Below are 27,677 nucleotides of genomic sequence, written 5' to 3' on the forward strand. Positions count from 1 at the left end.
ATGAATTGGGAGCAAACTGTGACACCAAATCTAGTTGTTGTATTGTTATGCTTCTAAAATATTTTTTTAAATAAAATAAATTAAATAGAAATATTATGTGTATTTGTATGTGGAAACATGGCTTGCCCACTAAAAAATATAAAGAAGTGTGGTCTGCAGTTCATTTTTTCTTAATTTTTTTATTTGTGAAAAAAACTGGAGTGTAAACAATAAAACACTCACAGTGCAAGGCTAGTTCACCAACATGTCTATTCTCTTGCTTGAGTGTGAAAGTACATGGTTTAGTGACTACCTCTTATATTTTTAAATTTTTTTTTTTTATTTGGGAAGGTTCTTCTATAAAAATAGAACATATATATATATATATATATATATATATATATATATATATATATATCAGTAATTTTAATGAAAAAAAAGTACATTTATCTTAGTAATAGTGACACCTGTTGTTTAGTGTGATGAACCCCCACGGTTGGGTACAGGAGCATAGAAGTTTTTAATTAAAATTGTTTTCCATAAGAAAAATGAAACCATCATACATGGCCTTATAAACAGCCTTTTACTTCATAGTGGGGTGGGTGGAGTAAAGCTGTGATTATTTTTATTACTTTCTGACCATCTAGTTTGCCATTTACCATGTCCATATAAACTAAAGCTCCAGCCAATATCAGATTTGACTACTTGTTTCAAGCTATGGCACTTGGAAATGAGTGTTGTGACATGTGGCAAATGTCCAACTGTCTTGGTTAATAAGATTGGCTATATTTCAACTAGAAACAGGTAAACCAGTATACCTGTATGTACGAAGCCAGTGAATGTTATTCAAGCCAAAGAAACTGCATCTATTTATATAAATACACATGGACAGAGAATATTTTCTTGGAGCACTAAATGTGACAATTGCCCTACTGTCTGTGATAAATATACCACACCAGCTACATAGTGCCCGACGAGGAGTTGGGTAGGTAGTGAAGAAAAACATTGACTGAAGCCTGGCAGAGGACTGAACTGTTGTCAACAGCAACAAACATACTGGGAAAGTCAAAGACAGTGAAAAAACAAACAAAAAAAAACACACAGGCATATAAATACTAACTTTCTAGGATCTTTATTGACTCCAAGTAATCCAGAGTAGAACGAGATGAATCAACACTATACTCCGCCATCTTTATTTTAATATTAGATGCAACCATTATTCTGTAGGGGACAACGTGTCATAACTTGAGGGGAGTTAACACCCATGATTTTTAAAATGCCTTGATCAATAAGAGTCTAAGTTACAGGGAACATTATTTTCATTTTTCAGTGGACCAATAAATGCATTTGACAGGAAAATAGAAAAACTCTACCACAACAGCAATTAGAACAGCTTGCTGCATTATAAGTATCACTTCCCTGTCAAATTAGTGGTTCATGCTTATTTGAATCTGAACATAACAGGCCAATTCTATCACACCTTGCTAGGCTTGAACTTCCATCCAATCAGAGCATTCCAAATGAACATGATTCTCCACAATACTAGAGGGCGCTCTGACCAAAAAATTGCCATGATCTAAATAAAAAGAACTGATATATATATACATATATATATACACATTATATACATGTTTCCATTAAAGTTGAATATACTTATAAATGTGTTCATAAATGAAGTAAGGTACAGGTTTCTTACGTCTACTTATATTAACATCTTTGTTCATATCAACCCGCAATATCTTCTTGGATGCCTGTGTTAGTATTTACAGATCACAAAGTTTTACGAGTAACATACACAATGAATTGCTAGCTATATTGAAATTATTAGGACTAACAATAAAAGTGTCAAAAATAAATATGCACGATGTCAGCCAGAAATAATCTGAGTATTACGTTTTAAATTATGAGTGAAATAATCTAGAGAATAAATTATCATGCGTATTTTCAATGATATCGATCAATGGGTTGGATATACAGGCATCATCAACTGTTCTACTAATATTCCTGCAAAAAAAAATATACATAACAAAAATTACGTACACCTTATACATGTACCACAAAAACTAAATAAGATTTAGTAGATATATACAAGTGACCTTTATACAGATATATTGACGAGACACTACCGGTATTCCTAAGGGAATGCTTATGTCTATTTTCTCATGGAATTATGAGTCGCCCAACGAATCAGTCTATTTCCCCCTAAGACTGAAGAATGATTTTATTGACAAGTGAAAAAAAAAGTTCATTGTGTGTGGGAGATAGCTCAATTCGAAATGACCCCTATGTGGTCAAATATTGATCAATCATGATGAAGATTCTAGATATGGTCTGTTATATTTACATACAATACCAAGTATTTTCTGTTAGGTTGAGATAACATCGTAGAATTGTACATTTATCAAATGTATATTTCCACAGTAATACATAGTAAAATAGCACAGTGTTTACAGTGGAACTCCACTGCTGAAATAACACAGAAATATATCATTGTGCATTGTGTGTTAATTTTGTTGACATGGCTCTATTTCACACAAATGCCTTGTGAACGCTATATGGCGATTCTGCTGGTTCATGATATTTACTCAAATTCATTTTTAGAGGGTACTGAATAATAAAAAGAGTCCGGCAGTATGTGACATAACACAGTGGTGATGTGGGTTTTTAGATCTGCCCTGTCTTATGTCACATTGTGATGATACACAAGTAACCATAGACATATGATAAACAGGTGTATTACACCAATAATTTTTTTATCTCAGGTCATTCACCTTTCAATGATGTCTGGTATATACTGGAGACATTTAAACTGGATATTCTGTGCCTGTAAAGAAAATGAGTAAAAAAACAGTAACTATAGTGACAGTACCGGTATACAGTAAGTGTTTTGGCGTTCAAATAAATTGTTCAAACCATAAACTTCCTTTGTATTCACAACTAGTGTAAAATCTGTATTACAAGCCGTGACTTCTATTACAATGCAACACAGGGCATGCGGCTTCTATTAAAGCATCTACACATATGAGAAATGGTGAATTTTTGATTCTCAATTGTTAAAAAAGAAACGGGTGCGACTTCTATTAGGGATGTGGCTTCTAATACAGATTTAATGGTAATCCCTGAGAGTCGCAGCAAAGCAATGTAGTTTAGGTTAAAATATCTTTGTTGTCATAATTTCATCTGTTTTACGCACGGACTGCGTTCTATGATTACCGAGACATCAGTTTTATTTCTAGTTAGATCTCGTAATTGTGACAAACATATACTATAAAGTGCAAAGGAGGAGATTTATTGTAGTAGTGACCTGTGACAAGGAAAGAGCTGAATAAAATTCATGGATGTAGCAGCTATTAATTCTCAGGAGTGGAGATATGTCACAGAACGATTTATGTTGCTAAGACACGCACCAATGTACCATGTATTTTTATGGGCTCAGGGTGAGCTGCTTTAGAATGCCAGTCAAAAAAGCATGTGAAAACAGGTAGAACTCAAACAATCAAACAACAAAATTTATATATGTTGCAAATGTAGGGGTACCGTAATCTTGGTACACTGTTCAGAAGAGTCCTATCAACTACTGTGGAATACTTTATTTTCGCTGGAATTAATTTTCGCTGAAAAGCCTTTTTGGACGTTTTGTATGGAATTTATTTTCACTGATTTTTGATGAGTTTAATGTGAAATATAGGAAAAGAAGTATATTCGCTGGATTTTATTTTCACGGAATCATCCCTTCAGCGAAAATAGCGAAGATAAATTCCAAGCGAAAATAAAGTATTCTACAGTGTCCCAAAGTACAGTTTATTTTTAGAATTTCTGACCAGTTTTTTCACTGATTGAGGTTGCCAGGTGGTTAAAATTCCCAGATGTATGCCCAAGAATACGAGTAAATTCTACAAATTAGTGAGAATAAAAACAAAGAATGCCAACCTGCATAGATCCTATAGTTGTTAGTCGCACAGCACTATTAACTACAGTCCTCAAAACGCCAAATAGGAAGGTTTCGACACACGTAGATTTACTCAAACCAAGGTAGTGGCATGTACACCCATACATCACAGAATAATGACCTTTGACCTTACCATCTTCCAAAAGTTTTTCCAATCTTTGAAATCTACTATCCACAAAAGTCTGACAGGAGGTATGGATCAGGGCATTCCCCTGTTATAAATTTAAAAATAGATCAAGGTTGTATTACATAAGGGCATGCAAATTGAGCGTGGTATGCAATACAAAGTCATTTGAATAGACATTGTCAAGTTTCCTGGTTGCTACGTACATGTATTACTGAGCGTGTACTTTCCACATGATAGGGAGTCATTCCTATAACCAGTTGTTTGTGACCCTATTTGCATAATTTTTTAAAAATAAAAGGGTACTTGTTTATTTTTCTCCAGAGATATATTACAAATGTATACAAGAATACCAAAATGTCATACATTATTAATATTTTGTCCAACTTTACTGTGTGTATATGCATGAAAGACCTGTTTTCCACATTTTACAACATTGGATGGATACAACACAGAATTAACATGCTCGAAACAAGACTGAAAATGATTTAGTGAAATATCTGCCTAAAACTGCTTATTCCAGGCTACATACAGACAGACAGACAGACAGACAGACAGACTGGGTAATTACAAAGACTGCCATTATGTGCTTCATACAATGTACATGGCGAGTCAATCAAGTCAGCCACGGTAATGATCTGAAATACTAATATTGGGCAATTTTATTGGTGTCATATCACAGATAATTTATAAAACAGCCTCTTGTGATTTTGTTACTGTAATTCTAATTTCCAAAAAACAAACAAATTTGAAGTGGAGGAGTCGTCACCTGCACATGCGTCAGATGGCCATAGCGTGTATTGTTTACAAACAAGCGTCTACCCATGAGCCTTTGCGTTTTTAGCGTGTGTTGTTATCGTCGTATGAAAATTGTACTTTTATTATTTTGGTTGAAAATGAAACATATGGATTTACTACCACTCATCTTTTATTAATTCCATAATTTTATTAATGAGCCTTCAAAAAATATATATGACACGCCCCGAACCCCCACTAATCTTTAACCATGTAAACATGTTGGTTTACTAACACATACCCCCACCCAAACCAACCCCCCCCCCCCACCCCCACCCAGATCATTTGAGATTCTACAGGTAGGGTTAACTTGTATAACAATATATTTTGATTTTGATTATTTACCAGCTACTTGTATGCACCCTCCTTAGATTTCATTGGTACACCCCTTAATGGAAGAATTTTGAGATATCAATGCAGTGTCTGGAACACAATACTTAAAATAGTTGAGGTCTGACTTACCTGTCTAATGCTTGCTCTATTCTCAACATGATTATTGAGGCAAGCCTGACATAAGCTATCGTATTGTTGGATTTCATCAACATCACCACTGTGTTCATATCCACTGATAACAAACGGCAGCATTAAAGAACCTATAATAAAACAATTAATATTAATTATCAAATCAAACACATAAATATTGATCTAGCTTCTCGCAGTATCTTTTTAGGGAGTTGGAACAAAATATTATGCTATTGAAATTAAAAAATAAATAGTTGATATTTTATTTTATAGTTCCACTCCCCATACAATGTATGCTCTCCTTGCTAAGCAGTAAATGATTGATTGATTGATTGATTGATTGATTGAGTGAGTGAGTGAGTGAGAGTGGTTAAGTGAATGAGTGAGTAACTGAGTAGTGAATGAGTGAGTGAGCGAGCAAGCGATTGAATGAGTGATTGAGCGAGTCGTGAATGAGTGATTGAGCGAGTAGTGTATGAGTGAGTAACTGAGTAGTGAATGAGTGACTAAGTAATGAGTGAGTGAGTGAGTGAGCGAGCAAGCGATTGAATGAGTGATTGAGCGAGTAGTGAATGAGTGATTGAGCGAGTAGTGAATGAGTGAGTAACTGAGTAGTGAATGAGTGACTAAGTAATGAGTGAGTGAGTGAGTGAGCGAGCGTGCAAGCGATTGAATGAGTGATTGAGCGAGTAGTGAATGAGTTATTGATCGAGTAGTGAATGAGTGAGTAACTGAGTAGGGAGTGAGTGAGTGAGTAACTGAGTGGTGAATGAGTGAGTGAGCAATTGAATGAGTAGTGAATGAGTAACTGAGTAGTGAATTAGGGAGTGAGGAGTGAGTGAGCATGCATGCATGTGTGTGTGCTTGAGTAATAGGCGAGTATAACATAGTAATAATAAAAACCTGAGTTCTCTAAACATCCAACAACAAAGTTTTCAAATTGTTTGATTCCTTTGATATGTCCTTGTTGAAAGGCTGCCTCAAGTCCCATACTGTAAGAAAAGCCACCAGTTGGAAAAGCTGAAAATAGAAGAGAATTATCAGTATTACTTGATATGTGTTTGTGCGGGAAATATCAATGAATTAGGCGAGGGTTCTCCGAACCCGTCTATTCACATAGTTCATACCCACCATAGACTCCGGTCAGTCAAAATGACTATTTTGAACTGCAGGCATTAATCAGCGATTCTGCCGGTGACGGAGAGATAGAATCCAGGTCAGGGGAAGCCCCATGACCTCAAGATTCTTTTATCCCTTACGTCACGAACCCACGTGACCGAGGCCACCTGGCAGCACCACAGGTAGCCGTCCTTCACTCTGGTTCCTTTCTCTCCGCCTCGAGGACTTAAACCAACGCGACGGAAAGAGTGGGGAGGTTGGGGGGGACCCAGAGTCTATGGTGGGTATGAACTATGTGAATAGGCGGGTTCGGAGAACCCTCGCCTAAATTCACTACGTTCAATTACCCACCATAGACTCCGGTCAGTCAAAATGACTATTTTGAACTGTAGGCAGAGTCAGACACCAATAGGTGGCGGGTTTTTCCGAGCAAACAGAAAAAAAAGGAGAATGATGAAAGACTTTCCCCCAGTCCGGGATGAAAAACAAACCCAAAAACCTAAGTTAAGACCCAAGAAGGGTGGTGTCTTACCTTGCCTGTGCTGTCCCAGAAGCAAGAAGCCAATGCTGCTGTGGTGACAGGGTTCGGTGTGCCCGAGAAAGCTAGACCCAAGCCGAACTCGGGGGTGATAAGCTTGAAGTAGGACCGAAACAGTTCGCATGAGGGCGTAGGTCGACAGAAGCGAAACCTGGGAGCTTCCAGGAAGTGCTAGTGGAACAGACAATCTGCCCGCAAAAATGCAGAGACTGACTTATCGCCTATGCGCAGAGGCCCCTGCAGTCGTTCGGGCTGGGTCAGCAAACAAGGCCTGACCCGCTACGACGGGGCCTAACCTGAAGAGACCCTGCTCCATAGATTGGGTGTCTCCTAGGTAGTAGTTGATGAAGACGTTCTGCGTTCTCCAGAAGCCTGCCCTCAGAATGTGTTTGAGGGGGGCACCTGACGCTAGCGCTAGTGAGTTAGCAATCGCACGAACCTCATGTTCTTGTACTTGGTGTCTCTGCAAGGTCTGTGTTGAGGAGGATAGTGTATTATAGACCTCCAGTACAGTCGCAGTAATCCACCTGGGGATGGAAGTCGGGGAAACCGGCTTATCCCGCTTGTCAGGGCCGTAACACAAAAACATGCGTTTGGTTCCCCGTCTAGAAAACCTGGTACGGTTCTCGTAGCAACTCAGCACTCGGACCGGGCAGAGAAACAATTCCTCCTGATCCTCCGGACTGACAATATTTGCCAGCCGGGGAATGACGATCGGTTGAGGATCGTGTCCTGGGATTTGGTTCTTGGCGAGAACCTGATTCGTGTCTTAGTACAACTTGATCGCCCATAAAAGCGGCACAACCGTCCGCAAAGGATAGTGCGCGCCTAGCTTTGACCGGCGCCTACCTGAGGGCCAGTAGGAAGACTATTTTCCACATAAAAAAATTGAGTGGTGCTGATTGGAGAGGCTCAAAAGGCAGTCTGCTTAGAGCAGACAACACAGCCGACGAGTCCCAGTTGGGCAGCTCCCTTGTATGGGGTCTTGGCGTCTGGAAAGCAGTAAATAGTCTCCTAAAAATAGGACAATCGGCTAGTCTTGTTCCCGTACGTTCTGAGTGGTGGGGGACAAGACCAACCTGTAGCCAACGCTCGCTGCGTAGAACAAACCCACTTCGTCAAACAGGTGGACAAAGGAGCCTGCTACCTAGCCAATAGAGGGATGGTATTGATCAATCTCCCTTCTGCTACACCAATCAGTGTATGATTGCAGCCTAGAAATGAAGGCCGCGTAGGTGGGATCCCTGTTCGCCCTGGCCAGGATGTTGGCAGCCCGCTCAGATAAGGCTTTCATATGTGCGGGTCTACTGAAAGCCTCTATGCGTGTAAGTGATACCTGCTGGGCTCGTTGGTAGTGCGCCGTCTGGTTGGGACGGCAGGTCCGGTAAGTCCGGAAGCACTGCTGGCGCTTTGACTAGCCTTCCCAACAGAAGTGGAAACTAGGCCTTGCTTGGCCAATTGGGTGCAACCCATGATAATATGCGGGTGTGCACCTGTCGAAGCTTTTCTCCGGTGCCCGGTGAACTAGCGGGAAGGGAGGAAAGGCGTACACAACTAAGTGGGTCCACGGGGCTAGCAAAGTGACCCTGGCCCAGGCTCCTGGAGTCAGCAGGAGTGTTACGTACGTCGGGAGCTTGGCGTTCCGGGGTGCGGCAAAACGGTCCAACCTTGGACCGCCCCACGGCCGAAAACAGCCTAGAGGCTACCCACTGGGGTATCAGCTACTCCGTGTTCTGGAGACGAAGCCGCCCTGAAAGGGCGTCGCCAGACTGTTCCTCACCCCTGGAAGGTGGTGTGCGGTTAGCTCCACATTGTATTCCCGGCACCAAAGGAGGATTTTGCTCCGCTAGGACTGACAACGATGGGGAACGCGTCCCCCCCTCCTTCTTGAAGGAGACCACCGCTGCGTTGCCTGTGCGGAGCATGACTCTGTGGTCTCGAACTACGGGTAGAAAGCGTGGTAGTGCTAAGTACACTGCTCTTAGTTCGAGCCGGTTGATATGGTAGTCCCGAAACTAATGCGGGGGCCATATCCTCGGGCTTATTGGCCCAATAGATGCGCTCCCCAACCCTAGGGGGAGGTACATTGTATCTGTTACCAGAGTCATACCTGCAGCGAGCGGGCCCAAGGGGCTCCCCTGTCCGAGGTTGGCCAGTGACGACCACCAGGGCAGGGCTTCCTTCACTTGGTCCGAGATCGAAACCCGCCTATCTAGTTCCCATAGGAGAGCTCGGCGCTATAACAAGCGTTATACCGGGCGGCTGCGTAGTGCGGCCTGGGGAACGACCCTTCGAACCGAGGTCATCATTTCGATGATCCGTGTTAGTTCGCGGAGAGACACAGAGGGAACGCTGACTAGGCATTCGGCTAGGCTGCCTAGCGCTAAGCAATACGCTTGAAATAGCTAAGCCAAGCATACCTCTGTGTCAAAACTCCATGCCCAGGGACACCAACTGCACGTTGGGTCGAGGTGGGACTTGTCGATTTATCAATGAGCCCAACTGGTGAAGTAAATCCCGTGTTAGCCTGACACGTTTGGCTATTACCCCTTGCCCGGGTTGTTGGTAACCGGAAGTCTGGGTACGGATTGAGGTGTACCGACATCTGGTGAAGCAGCAGCACTACCTGTTTCATCACTCTGGTGAACACGTAGGGCGCTGTGCCTAACCCGAACGGGGAGGCACCCGAGATTCGAATACTTGGCCCAGCTGGGCGATTCGAAGGAGATGGCAACTCGCTGGGTGCATCGGTATGTGCAGGTAGGCCCCACTTAAGTCTAACGGGGCTAGCCAGTCAAAACTGTGGATGGAGAGAAGAACCCTGAATGGTGTCTCCATGTGGAACCGATCGAGGAGCACGTACTGATTCAGTCTGCCTAGGTCCAAAACTGGACGCCTGCCATTTGTAGATTTGGTACTACGAACCCATTTGGGTAGAAGCCTGGCCTTAGCCCCGGCTGATGTACCCTGTGTATGGCGTCTTTCCCCAGCAAACTGCTACTTCCTGTCTGATTGCTTCCGCCTTGCGGGAGTCCCCTGGCAGTACCCAACAGGGGAGACACTGACAGGGGGGAAAGGAGATTTCAGCGGTATCCCGTAAACTGATGTTACCACCTGGAAAGGTCCAGGGATCGGTCACCCGTTGTCTCCAAACCGGACTACACCGGCGCAATCTGTGTTGACAGGGATATGTGGCCACGTGTTCGGCAGTTGCGAGGGGGTGTGTGCTTCCTTCCCCCATGAGGTGAGTCCCCAAGGCCTGAAGTAGTCACTAAGTTGTGACCTGGCCATTCACCGAACACGTGCCTGTCCCCCCCCCCGGTTGCAGAGGTGAGCGTCAAACATGCCTCCCCTGCTGCCGGGTAGACGTCCGCCCAGGGAGGGTGAGGAGCCACCACCTGGCTTTTACCTCCCTGGGGGCACGCCACTACCCTCCCCTCCCATGGAAGGGTATAAGCGCTTGCCTCCTGGCTGACTCCAGCTAGCGGACAACGCCCTAGGGCGTTGTGTTTTCTGTGCTTGGGGTGCCCTCCGATTTCCCATGGTAGGACCAACTGGCTAGCGGATTCAAACTGAACCCTCCGGTTCATTGCACTCCGAAGCTCCGAGACTGTACCCACCATTCCCTGAACAAAGAGGGTGGAGGAAGTCCAGTCTGCGTCACTGAGGCGGGGACGTCACGTACCCCGGCTCAGCTTGTCGGTGAAAACATGTGCATCTAAGGCCGCATCTCGTAGCACGGTAGTAGCCCTGGCCAAGAGAGCCAGGCGACACTAGGGGGTGTCGCATGTAGATGTGCGGTGGCCCACCAGTAAAAATGTCGCCTGGTCTAGGAGGCTGGTGCGTTCTGCCTCCAAGGTCTCCAGAGTGCTGGTCACGCATAATGTGCTCAAGCAACTCTGCCCTCAGGGCTAGATGGGTCGTCTTCAATTGGAAAGGACACCCATGGAACGCGGCTATCCCCCTTTGCCCGGTTTGCCAAATTCGTGGTACCGGGGTCTGGGGAAGGAACCTTGGAATCCGGTTGGGGGCGTTTTGGTCTCATCCCACGCTATGGGGTCTGATCCCGAAACCACACCGACCGGGTAGCGTTTGGTCCAGTGGGAAGTTATGTTATCCCCACTCGGGGGCCTTAAGCATTACATCCTCCACGGCTGACCAACGCCGCCCATCAACACCGTTTGCATGCTCTGCGCCCCACTCCGCACTCAGGCGGACAGGAAGAGACTTGCCAACGGGGTTGCTTTGGATCCCGACGCCCGTGATCCCATAAGCGTTGAAGCAACCTTAGGTGGTTGCTTTAGGATCAAGGGTGGGGGTATATACATCGTATCACTGGGATCGATGATACTCCGCCTCACCCCAAAAGCGTGGCTCACCGAGTCATACAGATGGATGACTCTGAGGGAACGCCCGGAGTACCGGCTGTATCCGACACGAGCAAACTGCATCTCCTTTCACTTTAATATGTGAGAGGGAGCGTGTTCGACTGTGCGTCTCATGACTGTGCGTCTCTGGGGACGCCCGTGGGTCGGTAAGAAAGGAGTCAAAACCCACAGCGGGGACCGTACACAAGGAAAAACTCGTTACCATTGTACCGTTACCGCGTGACGAACCCTAGCTGGCTGAAAGTAGGGGGGTCAACGTGTGCCCTGCCCTGAAAGCCCTGCCCCGAGATCGGAGACTTGGCTGCCAGCACCCCGTTGGCATTCAGTGCCCGAGGATCCAGAGAAGGACCAGGGCAATTAGCCTGGGCCTCAGCCACCCCCCAAACTAGTGGGAGAGCTGTGCCTGGGAACGGGGGTTCCCCGGAAGAGACGTGTTTGAATGCAAACATGCTTTCGTGTCTCTTCCTGCTTGCCCACCGAGGGGACACAGTGGAGACAGCTCGCTCCGACTGCGTCTGATCTACCCGGCCTGCCAGGGACGCAATTGCCCCGACAGTCCTTCGACCAAAGCCCTCAACCCGGAGGCAAACTCGGCGCCGTGCGAGGAAGGGTCCACGAAGAGACCCGCAACGGGCCCCATAGGAGGAAAGCCTCCAGGGGCACATCCTCGCTGCAGCCGGTAAAATCGGGTAAAAACACCGCCTGAAAAAACAGACTGTGAGGATGCCCTCCGATCAGCGGGGGAGACCGAGAAAATATCGGTACCTCCGCCGTCGGGCCTCTTACTCGACGTCCCGGTACATGAAGTACTGGTAGCCGAGCGTGAGGACTTTCCACTCATGCAAAACACGCAACTCACTTTAACCAATTTGTTTACTGGACGCGCGACCTTGCTGTGACGCGGTCAGTGTCAGCGATTTTGATGGCTCTGAAAGAAAATCTCAGGCCTCAGAACTCCAGTGAAAAAAACACGCTTTCACGCAAAAAACCCTGAAACCCACACGTAGCCATGACAAAGCATCTCGGATGCGGGTTCTATGCTGGTAGATTCTGAATAAACCACTGTACGGTCGGCTTGAAAGACGAGGAGACCGGAAGAAAAAGGCAGCGAGCCTTGGAGCTGTCATTACATCGATATATTGCTAAATACATTAAAAATAAAAGACGACATGCATGAGGGAGACGAATTACAGTTGTAAAAGGTGCCGCCATGAAATCAACATGTGACTACGTAGTGGCGCCGGATTTTGATTTCTTTGCTATGAAAAATACTACACACGAGGGTAAAAAAAGACAAGGAAAACTTATCCTACCAGCTACCATGTCGAATGCCGAGCAGCGGCAACAACCTAAGCTATAAATCCGGACAGGAAAAAAAAGCAGGCGATCCAGCAGAGCTCGCTAGATTTCATCTCCACTCGAGGCGGAGAGAAATTAAGAGTGAAGGACGGCTACCTGTGGCGCTGCCAGGTGGCCTCGGTCACGTGGGTTCGTGACGTAAGGGGTAAAAGAATCTTGAGGTCATGGGGCTTCCCCTGACCTGGATTCTATCTCTCCGTCACCGGCAGAATCGCTGATTAATGCCTACAGTTCAAAATAGTCATTTTGACTGACCGGAGTCTATGGTGGGTAATTGAACGTAGTGAATTGACAATGTGTGGTGTACATACATGTACAGTACTCATTCCGCCCAACCTCCCGCTTTTATCGCTTTTTTTCCGACCGCTTATCGCTTAATTTCCGACCGCTCGCTGCTTTCCGACCGGAAACCGACCGCTTTTTTTCCGCTCGCTCGCGTTCGCTTTTGTTCGCTCGCTCGCTTTTGTTCGCTCGCTCACTCCTGCTATGGCTGGCTTCAGAAACATCGTCCGCTTGCCAGCCGACCGCTGGAGTAACAATGATCGTACATTGTATGTATAAACTTAAGTTTTTATTCGTAATAAATTTAGGTTTTAATGACGATTCAAAACACAACGCCTATTGCTTCTCTGTTTTGGAACAAAGACGCCTTCAAATCACTTGACACATTGTAACGTTTGCTACGCAAGTCGAACTGTGACCTGTATTTACATATTTACGTCCTTGTGTGTGTAGTTCAAGCAGCTATATAACTGGTCAATCGCGATATGTATTGAGTACTAGTATTTGTGTGTTGTGTGTGTGTTTCTGTGTGTGATTTTGACTAAATTTATTCCAAACGGCGCTCAAAATAATTTGACACTTTGTTATTTTTGAACGCAACTCGCACTATGACCCTTACTCAATTTGCATAAGTAATACGAATGCTGTAGTTCAGAAAATCTATTGGTTAACTTTTGCTCGTGTCTGGGTGCGCAAAACAAAACTGCACATATAATTATCGCATAGCTGAATTTCTACAAATCAATTGGACTTAAACTACTAGTATAATGATTGTGACGATTAATCGCTTGTCTGAGTACATGCGGCGACGAATTATTGGATTGGCAGCAGCCGGACGAAAAATGAAAGAGATCTCGGAACAGTTAATTTGTTGAGGAAAACAAAACAAACGCAGCCAGTGATACATTTTGAAAACAAAAATACAATGTAATCGCAATCAGAGGCGCCGACCACGCGCGTTGGAAATAAATAAAACGTGTTGTGACAGTCTCACCAAACTCTTTCACTCGCGCAATATAATTATGTTATTTCCCAAAGCACTTATATTTAATACATTGACGAAAAACACCGCAAGAAAAATGTAAATCAGGCTTGTAATTACTACTCGAACGCAATGTTGATCACTGTAAAAGTGGATAAATTCGAACCGTCATCAAATTCAAAATTCAAGCGATCTCGTTGAATGTCAAAAATAAACTCGATGTTTAGAAAGACAAAAACAACACCATATTAGAGTGCAAAAAAAGTTAGCAGCAAAGAACGAGAAGTGCATGTGGGAAAGCGATGAGTGAACTCGAGGAAAATTATGCTGATGTGAGAACAAGCCATATACTCGCGGAGTACTCGCTAAAACATCGAGAAAATGTGCCATTTCAAAGGGCACCCTTACAAATAATGTCTGCGATTGTGTGAACATGAAAACGTGCAAACAAGGAACAGAACTCGTGGTCCACAAGGAAACTTAGCGATGACGCAGTTAGATGTATACGGCTGTTGAAAACAGACTCCTTCGATCTCATATAAGCAGGTTCACGTGGATGTATCATTTTCAACTATTACCAACAACGCTATGATAACAAAGACATTGTGAAATTCTTTTGTTTTTATGTAGAAAAATACAGTAATTTTACCAAGTAAAATCATATTTATTAAAATTGTTGTTCATACACGAGTTGTCGAACACACTACATAGTTTGTAATTTCATCTAGCTCCTTTCAGTCATGATTCAAAACAAATAAAAGGCACAAATATAGATAATATAGCAAATTATTTTTTTCTGTAATATTCGTGTGTAATCAGTAATTATGAAAAAAAATTATGGGTACATATGAAATAGATTTCGTTATGAATTATTCTTAATATCAATTTCTAAATTATTTTGTCAAAATCAGTTTTTTTTCCAGGTTTTTTCCCCAAAACGAAAGAATTTCGTAATGTCGGGAACGAGAAGTTTTTTTCTTCTTATTATTTTTTGGGAACGGAAAGTCTTTATCGTAGAGCTTCGCCTCGGTTGACAATGAGCTCTTCGGGTCGCTAAAACTGTATGTCCACTTCTGTTGGGGTGAACATTTGTATTATTATACTGAATAAATCTTAGAACAGAAATGGTGGCACTCAATTATGGCAATCTTCCAGCTCATCGTTAGAAAGATTTTAGGAGGTAAATTTAATCTTGAAGGATTGCAGGAAATTGACCCTTACCGATTCATATTTATGAATTAATCGGGATTCAGGTATCATAGTGTTTGTAACAGGAAGAAAAAAAAAACGCTTTTGCGTGGGATTTTTCATGCAAACATTGTGAATGGTTCCCCGACACTGATTCCTTTTTAACTTTAAATTTTTCTAAGACGCGGCAAACCCTGCTCATGACCGGAGACGTCGTCGAGATGCAGATGCGATTCCTCTTAGCAACGCGTTCTATTTATTTTCAAAGCGTGTGGTCGGCGCCTTTGATTTCGTTTATTTTGTTCTTTTATTCAGTGAACGTAATCTATCACTGGCAGCGTTTGTTTTTTCGCGTCTCACAACTTAATGTCCAAGCTGACTTTGTTTTGGCTGTAAGTGAACTACGTACAGCTCATGAAAGTATTTCGCCCAGAGTTCGCAAAAAACGGAATACCCTGCAAAATTTGAATCCTTTATTTTATAACGAGACATTGGGCGCAAACATAAAAACCATAATTGTAATTCAACAGATTTATGTAACGTGTTAGTCCGCTTGCCAGCCGCCTAGTTAGAAAACGCGATCTCCAGTGAAGTCGGTGTCGACAACTTCGGACAAGTAAGATGGGCGCTGGCCGACATTACATTTGCAAGTATTGTATTTGTTTGACAAATTGTACACTACGGTCATTCTATAACAATCGATCAGTCGTTTTTTTCACAGTTTTACTATTCCTGCAGATATTCTTCAATTGTTATAGGTGCCACGGATTTTAACATAACTACATGTACAACTTGACCCGTGTTAAACCCAAACCATGCGTGCATGACAACCGTCACCCTACACACGGTTTAACTCAACGAATACCGTACTCTACAGTAGACATTTTTCGCTCTCCACCAAAAATAGAATGGTTTTATTTCATATTAGTTGTGTCAGTGTCGTATTTGATTTCACATGTTTGGTTCGATCTTGTTTATGGTGTACATTATTATCACCAATTTTATATGGCCGTGTGATCCACCGTATTTTTTTCAACGGTCGTTCTATAAATTTCTAATTGTATTTATTCTTATTTTAACATCATAAAAACAAAAATGATACACTTGTACATGAAACAGTAGGTAATGAACTGTAAATGCGGGCGGTTGTGCTGTCGGGCGAGCGAGCGAGCGCGAGCGAGCGAGCGATTGCGCGAGCGGATACTTCCAGATTTGCGCGGTCGAAAAAAAAGCGGAAATTGCGCGGTCGGATTGAACAAAGCGAGCGAAAAAAAAGCGATCGAAATCCGGAAGCGGGCGGGAGGTTCGGCGAAATGAGTACTGTACTTGTACTGGAATAATTAATATATAATGGATTCAAATCAATAAAGTAGAATAAATTAAAGTTTTCTTGAATTGTACTCATCAACCCATCTTCGCCAGCTATGGACCATTCATTCGGATGAAGTCTTAATATTAATCCTTGGCAGATTTCATCATGATTTACTGTATGTTGCATGCCCTCAAACAATTTTAAGATTCACTTTGGCTCATTTGCATCACCCAATCAGAACTCCCAATAGAAACGACACATTACTTGATAAAATTAAAATGGTGGAATACAGAACTGAACGTGTCGCTAGCTTTATGTTCTGTGAACAAGCTTATTGACCATTAAAAGAAAGTGCTTAGTGTTGTATCTGAGGGAAATGATGTGTTTGTTGTGTTGCAACAAAGACCGGATCCGGCAAGTTGATACGTTATCAGTTTCGACAGTTTTGTCAGTTTACTAAACAAGCAGCCAGTCGGCTGAGATAGCTCCGCTGTTAGCAATGCACATCGCAATTAAATTACAGAAGATATCATTAGAAAATGAACAATATGTATAGTATCAAAGCAACAGGATTCAAAAATATCACTTTTCACCAAAAATAATTCTCAAAATTAGAGAATTAAAGATATCATTACAAAATGAACAAATCTGAGAGAGGTCCACATGCAGTACCTATATATGTAATATCAAAGCAATTGGACTTGCGGTTTTTAACAAGAAGTCGAAAATATCACTTTTTAACAAAAATGACAAAAATATTCACCAAAATCAGAGAATTGAAGATATCATTACAAAATGAACAAATCTGAGAGAGGTCCACATGCAGTACCTATATATGTAATATCAAAGCAATTGGACTTGCGGTTTTTAACAAGAAGTCGAAAATATCACTTTTTACCAAAAATGACAAAAATATTCACCAAAATTAGAGAATTGAAGATATCATCATGAAATGAACAAATCTGAGAGAGGTCTACCCAAGGTACATATACACTAAGTATAAAAGCATTCAGGCTTGTAGATTTTAAGAAGAAGTCGAAAAAGTAAAACATTGACGACGGACGACAGACAATCACTCATATGATAAGCTCCGCTCGACAAAAAAGGTTTGCACAAATATTTATACATTCCATCGTCTTCATTCCCTTGCTCACAAACAATTTTTAACAATAGGAACATTTTGGGAACGTGTCAACGAATATAGACCTGTTATTGACTCTGGGTGAATCAGCGCAAAGCCTACACGCTGGCAGTGAAATACAGCTTTTCCTAACACGTTCAGGCACGCTGGATTCGTGGGCCGGTTATGAATGGCCGTCTTTAGCGAAACCGTGATGTCAACAACTAAGACTGCATGATACTCTTTGTTACTGTAAACTGCATCTGTTGCTTGACAACAGAACTAACCATGGAGCAGCTTACGTTGCAACAAGTGATTTTGCATTGCATTTCCATTGCCAATTTGTTTGCACAAAATCATTATTTAAATACATGTAATACCTATTATATGTTCATGTATGAATTCACAAGGTGGCATTTCTAAGATTTTAATCAGAAGGCTAAATCAAGAAAGTAGGCAACTATTAAAATTGTAGGCTCTCACACACAGTATTAAGAAATATTTTATACATGTATAAGTATGGTATACAAGTATTTTGGCACAACACTGCCACAAATACATTGTTAAAATGTCAAACTCTTGACATGATAGGAAGAACCAGTGTTTAATAGTATTCCATATTTGTTCAATACCTGGAAGGTACATATATATGTAGTATTGTCACACGCAACGTAATATTACCGTAATTGGTATAGTACAGGTGTGATGGTTCAAATACCAAAATGGCAACAGTAACAAAAAGACTTCCCTGGCGGCGATGATAAAATACGAACACGGAGCCAACAGATGAGGTTTCAACTGGTACTGGTATTATTATACTCTGCAAACATTAAATACAATAACGCGGTAAAACTCCAATAACTAGATACTTAAACTCCAATACAATTCAACGAGATCTCCGATCTGATCTCAGTGCTGAACAACTCCCCTATATATACCCATACTGTCTATAAATAGACCATTACATCAGCATACATAATGAGTCTGGAATTTACTACAAATTTCTAGAATGTTCCATTACCTTCTATTGCCTTCTACAGTGTCCTATTACCTATTCAACCAGCTTCTAAAAATTCCACCCAGACACAGTACGGTTCTAGAACATTCTCAGTCACACGGAAGTGGTAAACAAGTATGATTAATTTTTTGTCTGAGATGTTTTACTAAATTGTGCCCATTATTAGCTGTGTGGGTATGGAGTGTAGATGTAATGTAAACTTTCTATTTACATTCAACTGTTAAATGCTTTATTTAAGTGAGCTGTATACCTATTGTAAGATTTTACACTTGTTGAATTTCAGACTTTACCTACTGAGCGAATAAAGGGGACACCCAGGTCTCAGTGTGCCCCATCTTGGTTGATTCATTTTGTGTACTGTTGGATGTGAGGAAGTAATCAGACCGAAAACGTGTATTTTTTGTGTTGATATAACTTTTCAATACATCACAACAAACAAACAAACTAAAGACAGACATGGAAGCAAAACTCAACAGTGGCACAGGGCCTAACAGTTATTCAAGCCTGGGAGTTGGTTGATGTGTGAATGGTCAGGCATCATTTGAATGGTTTTACATGGAAATGATTTAACCCCACTTTGACACAAAGTAGGTTGGATTGCTTCCTCATGATTAAGTTTATGCTGATTATTATAAATGACACAAAAAAGATTCCATGTATACATGCTTATCACTTCACTATAACACTAAGTATGAAATGTGATGAATGTTATCCGGGGCCTTCATATTGGAAGTGTGCTGCGAGAGAATAAATTCCCAAAGTGGGTAGAGGATGGAGGAGATATACAAGACCAACTCATCTTATGGGATTTGCTGAAGTTTTGTACAAACATTATCTACAGTAAAGAGAAATGTGTATAAACAAAAAGAAAACAATCTTAAAATGGAAAAAAGAAGGAAATGGAATACAGTTGAAGTAATGAGTGACATCATCAGATGCCAAAACTTTGCAAAATTATTGCAACCACTTATAAGATGAACTGCATTTTTTCACAAAATGTAAATTACTGTAAAGGGGTTAATTATTCACTGGGTTTTAATTTTGCTTATTTCACTGACTGGAAAATGCGCTAAGTTAAAACCCAGTGAATATGTAAAATTTAGCATAGAACACATTATCTAAATGATAAAACCATGAATTTAAAACCCACTGAATATGCCTGAAATGGTAAATCAGCGAAATTTAAACCCAGTGAAAATTAGGCATTTTACAGTATACATCGAAATAGAAGAATAGTTTAGTCATATAGAAAACATGTTTGATAATATAGAGGGTGATCAAAGCCAATCAAGAATTATTTTTAACGCAAAATTTTATGACATGGTGAAATTGTCATATTTAACTTCAGACCTTGCCTTATCAGTGGACGAGAACTCTGTACTCAGACAATCTCAACTGTGTTATGAATAAGGGTACCAGTACTGGATATATTTTCATAGCACGTAGAGTCGGACAGGGCAATCCAATATCTTCAATGCTGTTCATGCTTTTTGCAAAGGGCAGAGCAAGAAATTAAGAAAATTCCAGTGCTGGGTTTTGATTCCATTAAAAGGGTTTCTTTTGCAGGCGACCTTGCTTTTGAGCGATCTCCCTCCTGACTTTTCAAACTCTGCAAGACTTTTAAGAAAATTTCTCATTCTCGCAGTTAACCAAGATAAGTGAGAACCAATGTGCATGTCTGTGAGGTATGGCAAATTGTGAATTGGTCTTAATTGGTTTTAATTGTCTGTTCATCTATCCAGCAAATTTGTGAATGCAATATCTCAAGAATCAGTGATCAGAATCAGTCATATTCTACGGAGCATTTGCAAAATCTGATTATGTTCTGCTAAAAAACTTGAATGAAATTCGCAATTCATTGATATGACTAAAACCGGTGCTTAGATTCACAAGATTAACTCCTACATGCATATATTCATTGATTCTATAATGGGAACACTTCTAGAATCTCTAGTTGCTATTAGTATTAATTGGAAAATGCATACCCGGTAGTATTGGTTGAATCGAAACATGAGAGCTTTTAACTTTTAAAATTTTACCAACTTTAAAATATTTTACCTATTGTACTTGAGGGGCTTATTTTTTAGGATACAAGCCTGGCTCTCTGTGGTTGGGCAAAGCAGGGGGGGAACATTACCTCAACTAACCGGTATAAAGAATAATTTTAACATTCTTCAAGGGGGTTAAATTATTTCATTATCTGTTTTATGAACTTGGTCAAGTCTTAACCTTTTCACCACCAGTTCCCTCTTCCCATCACAAATTCACAAAATAGTCATGTTTATAGTCTGCACGTTCCTTCAGAAGATTGGGACAAAAAAAGCCAAATTTTTTTAGTAAAAACTGAAAAATGACTCAAAATTTGTCTGTTAGCTCAAAAATTATGGGATAAACACAACGATACCACTTATCTAGAAACAAAATGTTGACATGTCAAAGTTTACAAGGATGAGGATATTATGTTGGATCGTGCCATTATTTAAACAAGTCATTGTCAATGACACGTCCCCTTTCCGTTCATATTTGAGTGACATATACATTCAAAGCAGATCATGACCGAAATGCACCTGCATATGTACAACACATTGTACTAAATCTGAACAAAATCCATCCATGCATGACTGAGATCCGGTTCCGGAATTGTGAAAATACGTGATTTTGATGCATTTTCGGCCTTAAAATGGCCATCATTCAGCTATTGTTAAGCGGATCATGAAACAAATGCACATATCTATTTGTGACATGATGTACCATGTGTGTGTGAAGTTTGAACTTGATCAATCCAGACATGTCTTGGATACGGATCCAGAACTGAATTCTTTAAAACAAAATGGCCGCCAGTCGGCCATTTCGAACTTGATCCGAAAAAAAAATGACGTGCATCAAGGTCCTATTATGTTTAATGTATGTACCAAATTTGAACAAAATCCGTCCATGCATAACTGAGATCCGGGTTCGGAATGGTGAAAATGTGCGATTTCAATGCATTTTCGGCCTTAAAGCGGCCGCCATTTGGCTATCGTTAATGAGATCATGAAACAAATGCACATACATATTTGTGACATGATGTACCTTGTGTGTGTGAAGTTTGAACTTGATCAATCCAGACATGTCTCGGATACGGATCCAGAACTGAATTCTTTAAAACAAAATGGCCGCCAGTCGGCCATTTCGAACTTGATCCGAAAAAAAAATGACGTGCATCAAGGTCCTATTATGTTTAATGTATGTACCAAATTTGAACAAAATCCGTCCATGCATAACTGAGATCCGGGTCCGGAATGGTGAAAATGTGCGATTTCAATGCATTTTCGGCCTTAAAGCGGCCGCCATTTGGCTATCGTTAATGAGATCATGAAACAAATGCACATACATATTTGTGACATGATGTACCTTGTGTGTGTGAAGTTTGAACTCGATCAATCCAAGCATGTCTCAGATACGGATCCAGAACTGAATTCTTTAAAACAAAATGGCCGCCAGTCGGCCATTTCAAACCCGATCCAAAAAAAAAAATGACGTGCATCAAGGTCCTATTATGTTTAATGTATGTACCAAATTTGAACAAAATCCGTCCATGCATAACTGAGATCCGGGTCCGGAATGGTGAAAATGTGCGATTTTGATGCATTTTCGGCCTTAAAATGGCCGCTATTCGGCTATTGTTAATCGGATCATGAAAAAAATGCATGTGCATATGTCCCATATAATGTGTGATGTATGAGTGAAGTTTGAACTTAATCGGTCCATGCATGTTTGAGATACAGGTGATCACGGACGCACGCACACACGGCAAAACTACGACTAAGTCCGAACGGGGACTAATCAGTGCAAAATTAAACCATCCCTTTATATGGCCTAGTTCTGAAATGTTTTTTATGAAGGCCTTTAATTCACTTATGAATGAATGGGACAGTATTTTATTGGTCACCTTTTAATCTCACAAATGATTCAAAATTAAAATTTTAGTGAAAAATTTCCTACAAATAACTGGTCACAAACACAACACACTATAAGATGACACCCCCCTCCAAAGAATAGACTTTATAAGGTCATGTACTTTTTTCAGTGGCCTAGTTTTTATTCAACTGAGGTCATTATGTATACAGTATACATACATTTTGGATACATGTAGGTCACATCTACTGTAACTGTAAACACTACTCCAAGCGCTGCATAATTGTGGATTTATGAACAAACGAGAGAAGATATTTAAGGTATATTTTGTGAATTTACTACAGTATAAGATTCAATTTTAAATTGTGTAATATAGTGATGTGACATGTCATGGTTGTCAGAAAATGTGTATCAATGAGTCTCAAGGTTACTGATTGTTGACTATATATAGTCCCGATGTGTTCACGATTTATATAATTTGTTGCTGTGCCCCCCCCCCCCCCCCCGAGGAGAAGTACTGAACATGAACTGAGAGAGAAATATAGTCCTGTTAATGTTTATAGTGCACACTTTCCTTCAGAAGGTTGGGACAAAGATAGCCAAATTTTTTTATTAAAACCTAAAAATTGGGTCAAATTTTGTCTGTTGGCTCCAAAATTAGGGTTCATTTCCTGAAATATTGACAAATATAAGGAACAAGCAGCCACTCAACTGGGATACTAGGAGCTTCGCTGTAATAGCAATACGCATTCCAAATAAAAAATTTAAGAAATCATCTCGGAATGAGGTATCTATATGATTAAAAAAAATATCACCTTTTACCAAAAATGACAAAAATATTCACCAAAATTAGAAAATTAAAGATACACATGTACATGTATCTTCATGAAATGAACAAATCTAAGAGAGATCTACTCAAGGTACATATACACTAGGTATCAAAGCCATCAGACTTGTAGTTTTTAAGAAGAAGTTGAAATTAAAGCTGCAAGCGACATCAGCTAACAGGATTCTGTTTCACAATGAGGTAACTGAATGGCCATTAGGGTAGTTTAAATGATCAGTACCATGTGGTCGAAATGAAGTTGGTTCCATATATTTACCTGGTTTGGTTATGGGGATATGGTTTTCAGAATATATAATGAGCCATGTGCTTATGCATATTAATGAGGTTACATGATCATATATGGTAATCTCTTATCTAAGTTACATCCTTTGTTTGATGTCTTCATTATCACATTGGTTGCATGTCCTGCTCTGCAACAGTGTTTCAGATATGACAGGTATGCATATTAATGAGTTCACTTGACCATATATGGTCATCTGGTATTTTAGTTAGATTTCTTGTTTAACATCATCATAATAACAAAGGTTTCATACATGTATTCCTAAATGCAACAGTGCTTGAAATATAACAGTTATGCATATTAATGAGGTTAGAAGCCCCCCACCCCCACCCCATGGGTGCCCAGTCACATGACCTAACCATGTGCCATTTGAATTCACCCTGTTCAGCCCCAAGAAACAGTTCCGGACACAATACAGACTGTGATTTTAAGATATTAAACAAAATGGCCGCCATTTCGACAAATTTGATCAAATCTCAAAACAAAACATGGTGGTGTTGTGTTATCTTGAAGTATAGTAACTGAATCAGGCCATATCTTATGGAGGAATCAGCACGAAAACAGAAAAAAACAAAATGGCCACCAGTTGGCCATCTTGGACCGAATCTCGAAAAAAAAGTTACGTGCACCTATAACCCAATATGCATGATCACCATACAATCTTTGATTGAAATCACCCTGTTCAGCTCCGAGAAACAGTTCCGGACACGTTTAAATATGCACGAAGAACGATGTTAGGAAATAATATCTACTACTGTAAAATACTTTATTTTCGCTTGGAATTAATTTTCACTGTAGGAATGATTCAGTGAAAATAAAATCCAGCGAATATACCTTTTCCCTATAATTTTACATTCAACTCGCCAAAAATGAGTGAAAATAAATACCACACAAAACACCCCAAAAGTCTATTCAGCCAAAAATTAATTCCAGCTAAAATAAAGTATTTTACAGTAGTAGATTTATTTCCTAACATCATGCATTGTGCTATAGAATATAAGTTATTGTGGCTATCACATTAGCCATTTCAAATTTCAGTTAGTAATTCAGTCTACATGAACATGAGTACCAAATTGTGCACAGCTTTAGCGATTGCAAGAATATCCTTTTTATAGTTGGAAGATAAAATGACAAATTTATGAAGAAAGTCTTTGAGCTGCGACACCATCATTCTATCAACGTCAGCCATGGTTGAAAACGTGAAACAGACGCACGAAATCACTCGGAAATTTAACGCACGGCACTAGACACACTCCCGATTTAGTGTCATTTGAATCAAAGCTTGGCCTGTATCATGCGACTAGCAACAGGTTGCTAAGCAAATTTAACAGTCTCGTGAGATCTTGCACGAAGCGGAAAATAAGTTATTGCCCTGACTGAGGCAGTCAAGTTTGACCCACAATACACGGTTACCAGGCAATGTAAACCCTGAACACTTCCACCTAGGGCATTATGAGGCAAGTATGGAGCTAATCCAGGGTCATTGATACTCACAGAGGCCCCAGAAGCTTAGAGGTAATTCGGGTTACTACTAAATAAACGTAAATAACACCTGGTATAACATCCGCCAAGATCAGGACAGTGCCTCGATTCGTTCGTTCATGCACGCTGATGTTTCAGGAAAATATAGGAAAATCATTAAAAATAAAAACGGGGGTGGATCGAGGAATGGGGTAGGGGTGATCACGGTTAGCCAAGGGGGTCGGCACTCAGTAACTTCAGACATTTTTCCTTGTCTCCACATATCCTGAGGTGCATGCACTCTCGACCACTGCGCTCTCAAACACAGGGGCCTGATGATCTACTCGCGTCAATACATGGACGTCTATGGGGCAGAGCAATTATCATGTCCCAGATACTGATGTTTATGTTCTCATGCCACTAATCAACCAATGGCCGCTCGTAGCCCAATTTTTATGCCTTGCAAGAACCAATGACATTTTTTAAATATTTTTTTCTCAGGTGCTCCCTGTTTGAGGGCGCGATCACCTGGGTCAAAGGTGAGACCAACATGTGGTCTTTTGTTTACTACTTAGCGGCTGTGTACCTGTGGGTTTATTCTGTGTGAATTTGGATGTTCTAATCTTAGTGTTTTTCCAGTGATTTCTCTAGGTGCACTCCCAATACAGTAGGTGTGTCTTGTTTATCTGAGATTTGCAAGAGTCTGAGCTGGCCAACATGTTAGTTAGTTATGTGGTTGATTACTGGCATGTTGATTTCCAATTTTTGAGCCATGTTTTCAACTTTGTTTATCATTTTCATATAGTAATCTCGTCATATGTTAACATTGTCGTCTGTGGAGTTTCAATTAGTGGTACGAGCCCTGAAATGTCAATCGGCACATGCGTGGAGCGCCCTCAATCAACAGGACTGCAAATGTTGTCTACTTGAGGGCGCTCTACGCATGCGCAGTGGTATCTGGTATCACAAGAAACAGAAATCGTTAAAATTCATCATAAATGCGTGAAATCTGGAAAAATATATGATATATATGTAATCGGACGACATTTTGCAATAGCCCAGTATCTTATAAGCACTCATAACTGGTTTGGACAAGGTTTATTAAGGTATGATTTTCGGCAGCTAAAAAAATGTGTGCATATTTTGTTTCCACCCTTGTCACAGGGAGCCCAGGAACTATAATCAACTATCAACTGTAGTACGCAGTCTCTATGAGCGGGGGGTGGGGGTATCGGCTGGTATATAGTGTAAGAAATAGTCTATTTCTTACACTCGATACCAGCCGATACCCCCCCCCCCCCCGCGCTCTTAGAGACTGCGTACTACAGTTGATTATAGTTCCTGGGCTCCCTGTGCCCTTGTCATGACGTCTATGGGGCGGAGCGACTATGTCCCGGTACAGGGCCTTACCCTTGCTCAAAATAATGGAAATTATACAATTAATACAGTTTGGTAATGTAAAGCAAGCATACCTCATTAAATTGAAGTATCAACAATGTATTGACGCGAGTAGATCGTCAGGCCCCTTGCTCTCAACGGGCAACTTGAAGGTTCACGAAAATAGATCGGAAGAATAAAATATGAACGATAACAATACTATACTAAATAATTATGAATATAAAAATTAATTAATAAAGCAGTAACACTGAATGAATGACAGCAATTTCGTACCAGAATCTGCAAGCTGGAGCGTAGTCAACAGTTCTGACATTTTGAACTCACACTGTGACCTTCATAAGTGTATCACAGTCCCTGTGCACATGCACATTACAAACACTGGCGGCGAACGAGAGGAACGGAAGTGAGAGCGCCGCCAGTGTTTGGAGTGTAATTCATATATGTCAACCTGACAGTGATTGGTCTACTTCGAATTTGGAATAAAAGTTTGACCTCAAGTCATGCATGTGGGTCCTCGGCTAGAACATCTCAGAACATCTGAGTTTCTTCTCTAGAGAATTCACGTACAGTAGAGTTTCCATATGGGGTGGCTTGATTTCAACATCTTCAGAATTTCCTATTTTGTGGCCAACGACGGTAAGTACACTAGAATTGCGACAAGTTTGATGTCACTAACCCGGTCACATTTGGATACTCGTGCATCTAGGGTATAGTCATTTGAAAAGTGCGGGGGGGGGGGGGCTGGTGATGCAAATATTGATTCACAACTGATGTCATGTGAAGAATTTTGCTTATAAAAAATAAAAAAATTATTCTTGAAATTTATATGTTTTCTTACATATAAATTTTGTAGTATTTGTATACCAATTTCTAATATAATACAAAAAATTATAAATAACACATAAAGTAAAATAATACATATTTTCTTGGGATTACTACACAGTTATTTGTTATTTTCACTGGAATTAATTTTTGCTTAAAAAACTTGTTGGGTGTTTTGTATGGGATTTATTTTCACTGATTTTTGTCGAGATGAATGAAAAACATAGGAAAAAAGGTATATTCGCTGGATTTTATTTTCACTGAATCATTACTTCAGCGAAAATACCGTAGATGTCTGGGTGAGTGCCCAAGGTCCTGAACATGGAAAATTGCAAAAAAATAGGGGTGGGCTTATGC

The 27,677-nt window shown here is 40.9% G+C and overlaps 2 protein-coding genes across 3 annotated transcripts in view; one reads left to right on the forward strand and one right to left on the reverse strand.

The window, feature by feature from the left end:
• Nucleotides 1-1,088: 1,088 nt before the first annotated feature.
• LOC100369803 (uncharacterized) lies at nt 1,089-26,879 on the reverse strand. Of its 2 annotated transcripts, none has more exons than XM_006813270.3 (6): nt 26,772-26,879; nt 6,213-6,329; nt 5,310-5,440; nt 3,910-4,140; nt 2,751-2,803; nt 1,089-1,983 (listed from the first exon to the last, which is right to left on the reverse strand). In XM_006813270.3, the coding sequence occupies exons 1-6, from the start codon at nt 26,809-26,811 to the stop codon at nt 1,881-1,883; spliced, it is 675 nt and encodes a 224-aa protein (XP_006813333.2). In that variant the 5' UTR covers nt 26,812-26,879; the 3' UTR covers nt 1,089-1,880. The 2 variants fall into 2 exon arrangements, with proteins under 2 accessions (XP_006813333.2, XP_085346721.1); XM_085490595.1 differs by lacking the exon at nt 26,772-26,879 and adding an exon at nt 12,668-12,822.
• Nucleotides 26,033-27,677, forward strand: part of LOC100369951 (uncharacterized) — an 81,406-nt gene continuing 79,761 nt past the window's right edge. Inside the window, exon 1 of the mRNA XM_085490594.1 lies at nt 26,033-26,206. The gene's annotated coding sequence lies outside the window, so the exon portion shown is untranslated. The remainder of the gene's footprint in view (nt 26,207-27,677) is intronic.

The sequence above is a fragment of the Saccoglossus kowalevskii genome, chromosome 15 (genome assembly GCF_978046115.1).
Source record: "Saccoglossus kowalevskii chromosome 15, keSacKowa6.1, whole genome shotgun sequence".
In the NCBI taxonomy this organism is placed as follows: domain Eukaryota; kingdom Metazoa; phylum Hemichordata; class Enteropneusta; family Harrimaniidae; genus Saccoglossus; species Saccoglossus kowalevskii.

Coding starts and splice junctions, on each gene's coding strand:
- LOC100369803 (XM_006813270.3), bottom strand. CDS start 26,811: ATGTCAGAACTGTTGACTACGCTCCAGCTTGCAGATTCTG. Junction 4,141..5,309: donor ATAGAGCAAGCATTAGACAG/GTAAGTCAGACC, acceptor AATTTATAACAG/GGGAATGCCCTGATCCATAC. Junction 1,984..2,750: donor ATACCAGACATCATTGAAAG/GTGAATGACCTG, acceptor TTTTTTTTGCAG/GAATATTAGTAGAACAGTTG.